The 14,445-nt window shown below is 35.2% G+C and overlaps 1 protein-coding gene across 1 annotated transcript; it reads left to right on the top strand.

The window, feature by feature from the left end:
* Positions 1–7,128: 7,128 nt before the first annotated feature.
* On the top strand, positions 7,129–7,425 carry MYCTH_2050200 (uncharacterized protein; the record flags this gene model as incomplete). The annotated part of the gene is made up of 1 exon (XM_003658515.1): positions 7,129–7,425. A coding segment is annotated over one exon (297 nt), but the record flags the coding sequence as incomplete, so codon positions are not given.
* Positions 7,426–14,445: the final 7,020 nt, after the last annotated feature.

Raw genomic sequence — 14,445 nt, forward strand, 5'->3', positions numbered from 1 at the left:
AGCAGTTCTACTAAAGGAACCCTAATTAACTAAAAGCAATAGACTAGAAACCAACCCGAAATCGGCCAGCAAGAATAGATCTAAAGGAACTTCAAGATACATAGTATCCCAAAGCTGCCCAAAATCGGCAGACAAACAAGATAGGGTCGAAGAAGACGTAGTAACCCTAGAAGTTTCTACTGCCGCTGCTGCCTTAGCCTCCTCACGCTCCACTCGTTCTAACTCCTCTACACTGTCAATACCCCGAGCAATAGCCCTTATTATCTTCTTAAACCATATCCGCTTTTGTTTCTAAAGACGAAGGACTCGCTCCTCAGCAGCTATAAGTTTATCCTTAAGTTTCTAATGCTAAGCCGCGATAGAACAAAGCTAAGCAGGGGAAACACCAAGAACGTCACAATTTGAGCGTTTGTTATAGACGCACTCTATGCATCGAGAAGAGTCGGCTTTCGAGACCTTATATGAACTGAGGCCTTTAGACTTATACGGCGAACAAGGATATATCGTTAAAAGGCTATCTAAAGAAAGAATCGCTATAAGAAGGTAATTAGCACGAAGAGTCGATATAGCAGGTTTAGATTTTGACTTCTTTCTTATATAATTAGCTATCTTGACAATATCGTAGAAGGTAAAGGAAAGAAGAAACTAGGAAACGTAATTATATATAGACAGGGGATATTAGCGCTATTTAAAATAGACCAGAGTCTTTCGAAGACGAAAGACCTAAAAGAGGGGCATCGTATCACGATTTGGCTATATAAGGCGACCCGGCAAGGCACATAGGACCAATCAGGAACCACAAGACCTAAGGACTAATTAGGAAGTAATCGCAGTGATCGTACTTCGATCAAGATAAGCACTTAGGTAACGATCGCAGGATCATAGTAACGATCGCACGATCAAGACTCAAGGAAGAAGGACAGGGAATTGTATATAGTCACTCGTTCCACCAGACTCTAGCGAACTCTAGGAGTTCACTAGTGGTAACAATCACAATCACAGTACTTATACCAAGTATTGCTAATTACTATAAGAGACAACTCTAAGTGTTGTTGTAAACCCTTTAGCTTTATCGAATCCCTTAGACGACCTGCCTGCCTGTCCCGCTTAATCTACCTTCGTCTGAACCCTTTTAGAAGAAGTCTAAGCTGGGTTCGTTATAGATCTAAAGGTATAAATGCCCTTGATAAAGTTAATCTTAACATTATAAGCTGTTATAAAGTCGGTACCTAGGAGTATTTTTAGAGTAAGTTTGTTAATTATATCGGCTATAACGTAGATATATCTGTTAATTAGCATGTTCCTAGCCTCCCCTAGGATATAGAAGTCAAATTTAACCTATTTACTAATCCTAGTCTTTGAATTAACTCCCTTAAGGGTATAAGGTTTACCCTTAATCTATTAGGGATTTCTTACCTATTAGGTAATCTATATCTAGTTAACTAGGTTGGTTAAACTGCCTATATCGAAACAAATGTCTATAGTTTGATCTCCTAGGTTAGCTTAAACCGGAATACGTAGGTAAGACGTTTTCCTTAGCTAATAGAAGGGTATTTCTATATTTAGGTTGGCTTCTACCACTTGGCTAGGTTCGAAAAAAAGGAGTATAGTTTCCTATTCCTATTCCTTAGGTAGTTCTAATAGTATAGTCGCTCCTTTTACAAAGTCCTATTTTACTTAGGGAAGGTCTTCCTTCTTTAGTAGTTCTAGTAGTTATAGTTTCTTCCTATAATTCTGGTACAAGTAATAGTATAGCGCTCCTTAGCTTATAAATAACTATCTATAGAGCCTAAAGATATTGCTATCTTCCTAAATATAGTCTTCCTTAATAGTACTAAAGAAGTATACCTCTCTATTACTACTATCTCTATTAGTCTTAGATTTATAGTTACTAATTAGGAGATAGCTAATAGCTTTAAGCTCTTTATATTTGACTTTAGCTTTCTTATTCTTACTAAATACTATTATAGTATTATAGTAATAGTAGGTACTATCCTTGTTAATACGCTTCTAACTATAATAATAGAATCGTTAGAAGTAGGGATTCCGTTCGCTATATCTGCCCTTCTCTTAGGGTCTAATGCCCTAGGGACGGTTACCCCTACTTTAGTTATCATAGTCTTTTAGGCAAGGCTCCTAGTCACGGCTTTAGTATCGCTCTCCTTATAGAAGATACCTATGTTTCTATTCCTCTCTCTACCTATAGCGGTCGGACTAGTACTATTAGCCTTAATTACCCTATCTTGGCTTGGTACGTGACTAGTTAGCTTGATCTTTAGAAGCACTATTACTATTATTACTACTACTGCTTGGTCTATTAGAGGTATCCTCGACATTAAATGTAGCGGCTTTCTATACCCTTCTTTTAGCCTTAAGCTCCTTAGAGAGTACCTCCTGTTTTTTAGTGACCTAAAGGAGGTATTAGTCAAGTGTATCTATTTCCTATAGCTTAGGATAGAGCTTATAGAGTGTTAGGGTTATTGCTAACTAAAGTCTAATCAAAAGCTAGTAGTTCGTCTTATCTCCCTAGACTTAAGTATAATAGAAAAGGTCTATTGCGAATTCTTAGATAGATTTACTTATAATAAGGTTATCCTTAGTATAACTATTCTAAACTAGCTATTAGCCTACCTAATTAAACTAGATGCTAAACCATTCCTTAATCCTTTGAAGCTATATCTCTATACTTAAGTAAAGAGTCTCCTTCTTAATAGGCAATAGTTACTATTCGTACTACTATAGAGCTAACCTATAGAATAATACCTATAGGTCGTTCTATAAGAAGAGTTCCTTAGAGACGTTTCCTCTAACTATATCGTGGATATACTTGATCTAAAGGTTAACATCTATATAGTAATGGATCTTCTTATAGTAGAAGATTAGCTAGCTATTAGTAATCTTTCGGTCGGTGTCTAGCCAGAGCAAGCCAATATTAGTAATCTTCTATACCTAGTTAGTAACTAGTTATAGTAGTATATATACTAGCTAGAGCTAAGGGGAATTAATGTCTATTAGTTCGATTATAGCGTTCTATAGGAGTCTAACTATAGCCTGTTAGAGTAGTCTTATAATCGTCTCCTTAGTTAAGTCTAATAGTAAGAGGGGTATATACCCCCTAGTTAGGGTATCTCCTACTAGTATTAACATTGCTATTAGTGATTCTTCTATTAGATAGGCTATTAGCTAGTTTAAATCTATAATCTCGTTACTAATTACAAGCATTTGAATACCATAGGAGACCATTTACCTAGGCAAGCGACTATATCCCTTTGCTTAAGCAGACATTTAAACAGTCAGATACAATAGTAATAGTAACTTTATCAAGACCTAATGAACAAGCCTAAACTATGATAAGCGCGTTAGACTTACCGCTTCGTCATTAGAAATGCCTACCAGCATTAGGTTTAGAGGCTTACTCTAACAGAACTTTAAATCCTCGAGCTAGCAGCATCCTTTAAAGAGGCTAACCAGTACTTAGCTTATATATAAGACTTTAACGACCACCTAATCGACAAAGATTACCTAGAGTCGTGGAATCTTAATAAGTATACGCTAAAGGGACTTGCTAACCGCTTTATTAAGCACCTTCCCTAGCTTTTAGACTAGGCGCTTATTTTACTATTACTATTAGAAGCAAGAACTACGTTAGAAGTATAAGTTTAGGAGGAATCCTAACTTAGGGGACCTTTAGAGACCTTAAAAACGCTGAGTCCTAATGGCCTAGTTTAATAATTTATTATACTATTAGAAATAGCCCTATAAAGGATAACTCTACCTATTAGCCTACTAGAGCTACTAGAGACACTAAGGCCTAAGCTAAACCTAGTAGGTCTAAGTTAATGAGGTAATTAGGCACTAAGTAGACCTATTAGAATTGCCTAAACTATAATTATAACCGACGTGCCGAAGGAGCTTCTAGAAAGAGAAGAACCTTAATAGGGGTCTTCTCAAACCCTTTAGCCGATAGCCTATCTGATAGAAGAATCGTTAATAGCAACGCTAACACTGGTAGGAGATACCCTAACTAGGGGGTATATACCTTTCTTACTATTAGACTTAACTAAGGAGACAATTATAAGACTACTTTAATAGGCTATAGTCAGACTTCTATAGAATGCTATAATTAAACTGACAGACATTAGTTCTCCTTAGCTATGGCTAGTACGTATATCGCTATAACTAGCTACTAACTAGGTATAGAAGATTACTAATATTAGCTTACTCTAGCCAGATATTAATTAAAAGATTACTAATAGCTAGCTAATCTTCTACTATAAGAAGATCTATTATTATATGGATACTAACCTCTAGATCGAGTATATTTATAATATAGTTAGAGGAAACGTCTCTAAGGAACTCCTTTTATAGAATAACCTATAGGTATTATTCTATAGGTTAGCTTTATAGTAATATAAATAGTAACTATTACCTATTAAGAAAGAGACTCTTTACTTAAGTATAGAGATATAGCTCTAAAGGATTAAAAAATGGTTTAGCATCTAGTTTAATTAGGTAGGCTAATAGCTAGTTTAGAATAGTTATACTAAGGATAACCTTATTATAGGTAAATCTATCTATAAATTTATAATAGACCTTTTCTATTATACCTAAGTCTAGGGAGATAAGACAAACCACTAGCTTTTGACTAGACTTTGGTTAGCAATAACCCTAGTACTCTATAAGCTCTATCCTAAGCTATAGGAAATAGATATACTTAACCAATACCTCCTTTAGGTCACTGAAAAATAGGAGATACTCTCTAAGGAGCTTAAGGCTAAAAGAAGGGTATAGAAAGCTACTATGTTCAATATCGAGGACACCTCTAATAGACTAAGCGGTAGCGGTAATAATAGTAATAGCACTTCTAAAGATCAAGCTAACTAGTTATATACTAAGCTAAGATAAGGTAATTAAGGCTAATGGTACTAGTCTGACTACTATAGGCAGAGAGAGGAATAGAAACGTAGATATCTTCTATAAGGAGAGCGATACTAAAGCCGTAACTAGGAGCCTTACCTAAAAGACTATAATAACTAAGGTAGGGGTAACTATCCTTAGGGTACTAGACCCTAGAAGAAGGGTAGATATAGCAAACGGAATCCCTATTTCTAATAATTCTATTATTATAGCTAGAAATATATTAATAAGGATAGTACCTACTACTACTATAATACTATAGTAATATCTAATAAGGATAAGAAAGCTAAAGCCGAATATAAGGAGCTTAAAGCTACTAGCTATCTTCTAATTAGTAACTATAAATCCGAGACTAATAGAAATAATGGTAATAGAGAGGTATACTTCCTTAGTACCATTAAGGAAGATTATATCTGGGAAGATAGCAATGTTTATAGGCTCTATAGATAGTTATTTATAAGCCGAGGAGCGCTATACCATTACTTACGCTAGAATTATAGGAAGAAACTATAACTATTAGAACTACTAAAGAAGGAAGACCTTCCCTAGGTAGAATAAGACTTTATGGAAGGAGCAACTATACCGTTAGAACTACCTAAAGAACAGAAATAGGAAACTATACTCCTTTCCTTTGAACCTAGCCAAGTAATGAAAGCTAACCTAAGTATAGAAATACCCTTCTACTAGCTAAGGAAAACGTCTTACCTACGTATTCCAGTTTAAGCTAACCTAGGAAATTAAACTATAGATATCTGTTTCGATATAGGCAGTTTAACTAATCTAGTTAACCGGATATAGATTACCTAATAGGTAAAGAATCCCTAATAGATTAAGGGCAAACCCTATACCTTTAAAGGAGTTAATTCAAAGACTAGGATTAGCGAATAGGTCAAATTTAACTTCTATATCCTAGGGGAGGCTAGGAACATGCTAATTAATAGACATATCTATTTTATAGCCGATGTAATTGACAAACTTGCTCTAAAAATACTCCTAGGCACCGACTTTATAATAGTTTATAGTATTAAGATTAACTTTATCAAGGGTATCTATACCTTTAGATTACTAGCAAATATAAAGGTCTATAGGGACGTCGTAAAGAAGAACCCTAAGCTTATCTCTTAGAAGGTTACTACTATCTAGTATATTATTATTCCTATATACTTTACCTAGATAGTCGAGACTTACTTTATACTACTACCTAATAACGTTCTGGAGGGTAAGTACTTCTACTTTACTACTAGCTAAGATAGAGTCTAGGATGCTATAGTTAATTAGTATATACCCTTAGTAGCTATTATTGGAAATAATACTAATATCTCTATAGTTATCTAGAAAAGAGACAAGATTAGCTACCTCTCGGAATATTATAGGGAGGACACTGCCGCCTAGGTCAATATAAGCGATATAAAGAATATATAGACTAAGGTCTAGGAAGGAATTACCAAATAGGAGCTAAAGGAAAAGCTAGAAGAGGTCTAGTAAGTATATTATTAAGAAGATACTAGTAACAATGGCTAGGATCTTTAGCTGCCGAACGGAGTCAACTTTTATACCTTATCTTATAGTATTAAGAAACCTGACGACATCCCGGCCATTAAAAGCAAAGATAGCGTTAGTATTGCTAACGTAAATCCCGAGTTCGCGTTTAAGGTAAAGGAACTTCTAGATAGATATAACCTTTACCGCAATAGGGGAATCGTACTAATGCTAGAAAACCAGAAGATATAGATTAACCTAGTTAATAGTTAGCAAAGGCAAGTCTATATAGTCAGACTATACCTAATAGGGCTTAAAGACCGTAAGGCTCTAGATAAGCATTATAATTAGCTCTAAGTATCTAGTAGATTTACTTTTATAGATAAACTAACTCTTATTACGTACCTAGTATTTATTGTATGGAGGAAGGTTACTAAGAAGCTAGGAGTAGAAGTTAAGAAGAGCCGAAGTATAATCGACCTATAACTATTAAACGTAATTATAGTTCTAGATGTTTACCCCTTACCTGACTAGGACGACATTATAGCTACTATAGTTAGTAATAAGTTCTTTATAGCTCTAGATACCTTAGGATTCTTCTACTAGTTACTAGTTACTAAGGAGTATAATAACTATATAGTAGTTATAAGCTATTATAGCCTAGAGAAATCTAATATGGTATTTATAGGTTTTAAAAATATACCTACATTTATATAACACTATATAGATAGACTTTTCCTTAAATACCGCTATTTCGTTAAGGTATACATTGACAATATTATTATCTTTAGGAAAACAAAGGAGGAATACCTAGAATACCTATACACCGTTTACGAAATCCTTAACAAGGCTTATATTCATATTAACGCTACTAAATCTCTTATAGGATACCTGGCTATAAGACTCCTTAGGTATATTATAAATAGCAAAAACATTGCTAAAACCGACGACTATATTACTACCTTTAAGAAGCTAAAGTTCCTAGACACTCTCGATAGCTTAGAGCATTACCTTAGGATAGCTAGATAGCTTAGGAAAGGCATTCTATAGTTTGATACCAAAGTAAGGCTACTCTAAGCCTGGAAGACGGTACTAATAGTAGCAGCCCGAAAGGAAGGAAAATTAAACCCTAGGAAAGCTAAACGTACCCGGAAAGCAGTTATATCTACCGTTAAATTCACTCTAACTAAGGAAGAACTTAAGTCATTCTGACTACTATAAGAGTACCTATATAACTAGGAGTTCCTCTATTACTATTACCTAGAAAAGCTACTATTCCTAAAGTTAGATGCCTACTATGATAGCTATAGCGTTATTACCTTCTAACTTAAGGGTAACTAAGATAAAGAGAAAATTCCTAGTAAGGATATTCCTATAAGTAAGGTATAGCCTATCCTATTTATATTATAAGTAACTATTAATATAGAAAAATACTATAGATCCACTAAGGTAGAGATTACTATACTTATCTAGGTAATTAGGAAGCTTAGAAAGATAGTCTAATCGAATAGGTATCTAGTTAATATCCTTACTAACTATACTCTTATAAAAGGGATTATAAAGTATATATCTCTAATTATAATAGATCTAGCTAAGGCTAACCTTAAGTTAGCTAATGCTACTAATTACCTGTCCGGATTTAACTTTAATATCTTCTATATCCTAGGAACCTTAAATGTTATACCTAACGTACTATCAAGACTACCTATATAGGAATAGGAGGATCTAAAGGTTAAGGATAGTCTGGCTAACGAACTTAGCGATATCTAGAGCAAGCACTAGGACAAGGATATCTTTATAGTAAATATAACTATCATAGAACTAGTGCTTAGTGATAAGTTTAGGGCTAGAATCATCGCTAGCTATCCTAAGGATTATAAGTATAGACCTATCTACTATATACTCTACGAAAGCGAGAAGGACCTAGTTAGAAATAACTAGAATAGGGTTAGGAAACGTAGACGGCTAAAACTACCTATAGGACCGTTCGAATCAACAAATAGGCTACTTTTCTATATCGACTTCAATGGTACTAGGAGACTCTGCCTACCGAAAAGCTATATTAACCTAATCCTTTAGATCATTTATAATAATATACACCATTTCGGTAAAAACAAGATAATAAATAAGCTTATAGCTATCCATTTCTATAAGAAGGCTTAGAAAGTCTTAAAGTTCGTATAGTATTATAAGGTATACTAGGTAAACTTGACTAACTAGAACCTATTACTAGGGGAACTCTAGCTAATTCGGACCTAGCTAATACTATATTATATAGTAGCTATAGACTTTATTACTGACTTGCCATTAGTACTAACCGTCAGGACCCTCTAGTCACTTGAAGGCTATATACTAGTAGATATACTCCATATTGTAATATATAAGTTTAGTAAGAAGAAGCTACTTATAGTAGGCTACCAGATATATATAGCCAAGGAATAGGTAACCGTTCTTCTAAGGACCTAGATATTTACTAACTAGGGTATACCTACCTAGATCATTAGCGATCGTGACCCTAAGTTTACATCCGACCTATAGAAGGAAATATTCCTACTACTAGGAACCAAGCTATTGTTTTCTATAGCCTACTACCTATAGACCAACGGCTGGTCCGAACGGACGAACTAGACTATAGAAATCGCACTTAGAATGAACTTTGCGGCCAATTCTGACTGCTTATAGGTCAAGATCCTCCCTACTCTATAGTACTACCTTAATAATACCCTAGTTACTAGTATTAGAAGGTTACCAAATAAGCTAGTATATAGATTTAAGCTACACTTAGTCCTAGATATCCTTAGCAAGAGGACCGCCAAATCTAGTAGACGGGAAGCTTTGGAAATCCTATATAAGTAATATTAGGCCAAAGCTAGCAAAATGATCGACCAAGCCATAGCTATAGCCAAGTTATAATATAACTAGAGATATATACCTACTAAATTCAAGGTTAGAGACACTGTCTAGCTACGTCTATATAAAGGCTACTACCTACCTGGCAAACCTAATAGGAAGTAGTTAGCCTAGAGGGCAGGACCATTCAAAATCAAACAGAAGGTAGGAAAACTAATATATAAGTTAGATTTTCCTAAATCCTAGAAAGTCTACCTAGTCATATCTATTAAGCTAGTACCAACCCTCTAGGGCACTACTTAGCACCTCTGGAACTAAACCTCCGTCTGGTCAGATAAGGAGGAGCTTTGGTTTAAAATGTCTAGGGCATCCGAGTATTCGCGGTCATAGCAGGCAAGTCCGACCATCCGGACGGCAACGACGATAGAGGCAAAGGTAGCGACAGTGGTATCCCTCTAGATAGATGTAAAAGAGTCTACCTATATAGAAAAGATATCCTTAGCTTATAAAAGAAAGAAGAATTATACCCTATCACTTAGATCTATTAGAGTAAATAAGTGTTAAAAGCTATCTATTATCTTTATCTATCTATCTAGTGCCCCCCCTAGATAGGTAACCTCTATTTATACCTATTATATATAATGACGCTTAACAGAACTAGAAAAACAAAACTATACCCTATATCCCCCTAGTCATATTAAGAACTTCTAGCCCTAGTCTATACTTCCCCTTCGAATTCGCCCTAAGGCTCCTACCGGCAAATTCGGACCTAAAACCTTACTCGCGTTCCTTACGACGCCTAGTCCGCTTGGCTTTACTATTACCTTCGGGCAAGGGCCGTTTCTTAGATACCTGACGCCTTTGCTAGGCTTTTACTTTGGTATCTAGCGTATCCTAGCCTATAAACTATAACAGGTACTTAAGAACCAGCTTAAGATCTTCAGGCTCTAAACGTTTGGATAGTAGGGGCCGAGTCTATTCGGTAGGATCATCGTTAGGACGATGCCGACAAGCCCGTCTTTTCTTAGCAGCTCGGGTTAAGCGTATCTCCTATATCTATACTAGCTTACTCGGCTTCGTCTTGGCCTAACTAGGCGGCTATCGTAGTACTAGAGGCACCTACTTAACTAGTTACTACTACTATAACTCTAAAGGTTTTCTTTAGCCTTCTATAGCTATAACTTGCTCCTTTACCTATTCTACTATGTACTAGTAAATAGCTATCCTTAGTTTATAAGGATACTTAAGCGCCTATTAAAGTAGCTAAGGTAGCCTAAGTCTTTTAGGTACCTTGCTAAGGAACCGCTAGATAGTATTGTCTAAGGGAACCTAACGATCCTTCTTTATAACTAGTTACTCCTTTATTAACAGTAGGTTATCTTCTCCTTCCTCTATGAGACAGAGATAACTAATTTAGCCTATCCTAGCTATAGCTATAGCTATAGAACTAGCAGCCTATGAAGTGGCTTATCTATAGGCTATCTAGGCAGTTAATAGAGACGGCTATCCCCCTAAGGGTTCTTTAGCTTCTCTAGCTAGAGGGAGCTATTAGGCAGATAGCCTAGAGCTATCCGGATTATTCTAAGCTAGAGCGTTAATATCTTGTTTTTAGCTTCTATTACTTTTAGCCCTATATATAGATAGCCCTTCTACTAGGGGAGCTTAAGCCGTGCCTTATCTCCCTATTATATCTCTTAAAAGTAGAAGCGATAGAACTTAGCGACCTAGACGCTATATTCCCACTGGCCCTTTTGCTTTAATATTACCTATATTATTAGCTAGTATATATAACCTCTAAGTAGTAGAAAAAGAAAGCTAGGGAGAATGACCTTATCCTATAGAGTTTTGAATGGATCTTTTTAGCTCTACTTATTAAAAGGATAGGAATCTATATAATGGAGATAGGACTCTATCTAGTTATATATAGCTATAGCCTAATATAATTATCGTAAATAGCAGAGGATTACCTAGAATCGTTTTCTAGCTATATCTTTTCATTTTTGTAGGGGTAGTGCTAACCATTTAGACTTTAGGTTGCTAATGGCTTCTAGAAAGATATAAATATATAGCTTATAAGACACTAATATATACTAAAGTAGGTTTAAAAGGTCATAGCCGTTTAGGTACTCCTTTCTTAATATAAGCCCTTTAATATTATATAGGTTTATAGCGATATTATACTAATACTAGCTAAAGTATATCTTCCCTTAGCTATATAGCCTAGTATATAAGGGAAATAGGTAGCTAACGATTCGCTCGTTAGTCTTAAGACTAAGGCTTATAAGCCATTCTAGCCTTTTAGCTACCACTTCCCTAGGGTAGGGAATAGGCCTAGTATACGGCTTATTAAAGAGCTTCTAGGTATTATCGCTCCCTAGGTAGTTAGCGATTTCTTCCCCTAGGACCTAAGTTATAAGGAGGTACCGAAGAAAGAGCCTTAGGGTTTCCGGATCTTCTCTTAGAAGGAGTAAAGGTAGTCCTATACTTGGTTAGCTCGGCCCTTTAGTTAGAGGGAGAAGAACCGATCCTTCTCTTCTTCTTCGATCTAACTCTCTAACGTTATCCCTATACGTGTTTGCCATCAGAAGACTTATATAGAGTCGCTTAAAACCTAGACTACTAATATTTAGAAATGAATCGCTTGGTAAAATACTTGCCTAATGGTGCCTAGCTATCTAACTAGGTAGAGAAGACATTTTGTTTAGTATTTTTATAAGTTAGCGATTTGTAGTTTATAGTTATAGAAAAGAGAGAGAGGAGGAGGGCTAAGTTAGGGATATTTATGGACCTTCTAGTTCTTCCTAGATACCTTCCTTATCTAGCAGTTCTAGGCTATATTTATTAGTTCTAGTGCTATCTAATAGATAACTATATTAGCCTTTATATAACTAGGTCATTCTTCATTATAACTCTAAGGAATGACCTTAACTTATATTTCATCTAGTAATAATGAAGGAATATAACCCATTATATAATAGGTCATTTTAGCCTAGGTATACCTTCTTTAAATAGAAGTCTAGTAGTTCTAGTGCCTTAACTATTAAATCATTTAAAGGATAAGTATCCTCTATTTCTCCTTAAACTTCTTCTTACTTTTCTACCCTCCTAACTAACTCTTGTTTGCAATCGTCTTCCTCCATTTAGACGGCTAATACTGCTTCTTCCTATATTACTTCCCCTTTGAACTTGTTATAAGCTCCTATAAGCAAGTTTGACCACTATATCTACCAAAAGAGTTAAGCACTAGAGATACAAATCCTCTGTCTAGGAAGACATAGAAATCGACAAGGATACTAAGCCTATACTTCCCTTGATAACTAACCGGCCGGTAGATTTGACGACTATCTAGGATAATCGGTTCCTAGCGCCTCCTAAGTTTATATAGGTAGTGAGAGTAGCTTACCTAGAAGATCCCCTAATGCCTTTAGATTATCTAGAGGTAGCCTTAATATAGTACTAGTATAAACTGTTCCTTTTATACTATAGATTCTTCTTTATTAAATACCCTAAGATATAGGTAATCCTATATATTCATTAGGAGTTAAACCTTAATCCTAATATCTTAGAGTAAATGTTTGGAATCCTAAGACTTGCTCCTACCTATATAGAATTCTTCTATACCTATAAGAGAGCTTTAGTAAAGCGGTTATACCTAGTTTTCGCGGAAATCAATAACGGTAGTCCGTTTGGTCGGTAGATTTACACTATAGTTACCTGCTAGGCCTAAGTTCTCGGTTTGTTCATCTAGGTATTTAGGGATATATAAGAATAACTTCCTCCCCCTAGTTAGAGGAAGAGCTAATTAGGGATATAGGAATCTGACACCGTGCTAGGCCTATAAATAGTCCTACTAAAGGTCGATAACCAAGGTTATCCCTCCGAGAAACAAGAAGCTTGTTACTATCTACGCTATATAGCTATTCTATAGCTACATTTTAATAGGTCCTGTCCTAGACAGATAGTACGGAAACTGCTACTAGAGTGATAAGAAGTGCTTGTAGGAAGATATAGTTAATAATAGCTCCTAAGATTTTAACCTTTGACTTATAGGTTAGGCTAAATTTAACCTTAATAGCTAGCTAAAGAATATCTAGCTAATAATATAGAAAAAGAGCTCTCTAATTTCAATAGATTTAGACGGTATAGTTAGAGATTAATAGATAGCTTATAAATAGGGTAGATAGCGCTTATAGGTAAGGAATTAAGGATTTAGGGGAAAGGGGTAAAGGCGATATAGAAAAGGGGTAATTAGGGGTTTAGGTAGTAAAGAGTAAATAGAAGTAAAATTAAATAGGGTTAACTTATATTTTTATTAATCGCTTAAAGGTTAAAATCTAGGTAGTTTCCCTCTGGTTAGTTTAACTATAAGCTCCTACTATTACTATCGTTACTCTTAGGCTTTAGATCTAGTAAGTCGGTCGCTTAGTCATAATTACCTAGTTCGTCTAGGAGCTTCCTCTTTTACTATTACTTCTTTAAGCGCTTCTGGTAGTAAAGAATCTACTTCCTAGTTCTAGGGGTTCTACTTGCCTAGAAAACTATTAGATCTATTAGCTTTAAGCTAAACTCTATCCTGCTTAAAAAACTTCTTAATATAGTTCGTAGAATATAGTATTTATATAGTTATACTATCAAGAGTCTCTAGGTAGTAGGTATTTCTATTCCTAACTTCCTAGACCTAGTATAGACTATGCCACCGGTATTAGAGTTTTTAAAATAAACTTATATCGATCTGCTAAATATTATCGTATACTAGAATAAGATCGCCTGCCTTGATTTAAGCATTCTTGGCTTTGAATTTATAGCAATAGGCCTCGTTTTAGCGTTTAGCCATTTTTTGTCTAGCTTTGGCAACTTTTTTAGTAGTAACTTCTAGATTAAATTCCGTATTAAGCAATACCTTAGTATAGAGTTCTAATAATTATAGACGGGCTTCTACTTAATTTTCCCTGTCTAGTCGGATGGCTATAGAGTCCTAGTAAAGAATTCGCTAGGTAGGGATATCGTTTTCGATCAGGCTAATAGGATTATAGTTATAGATAAGGTTAAAAGGTAAGTAGCTATAGCTATTTTAAATGGTAGTACGGTTAGTATATAGGATATAGGGAAGAAGTTATCACTAGTTCTTTCTAGTCCCTATAGTTATCTTTGCTAGGGAAGCTATAATAGGTATATACCTAGCCTTATTAATACCGTTAG

Source organism: Thermothelomyces thermophilus, chromosome 1 (assembly GCF_000226095.1).
Source record: "Thermothelomyces thermophilus ATCC 42464 chromosome 1, complete sequence".
Taxonomy (NCBI): domain Eukaryota; kingdom Fungi; phylum Ascomycota; class Sordariomycetes; order Sordariales; family Chaetomiaceae; genus Thermothelomyces; species Thermothelomyces thermophilus.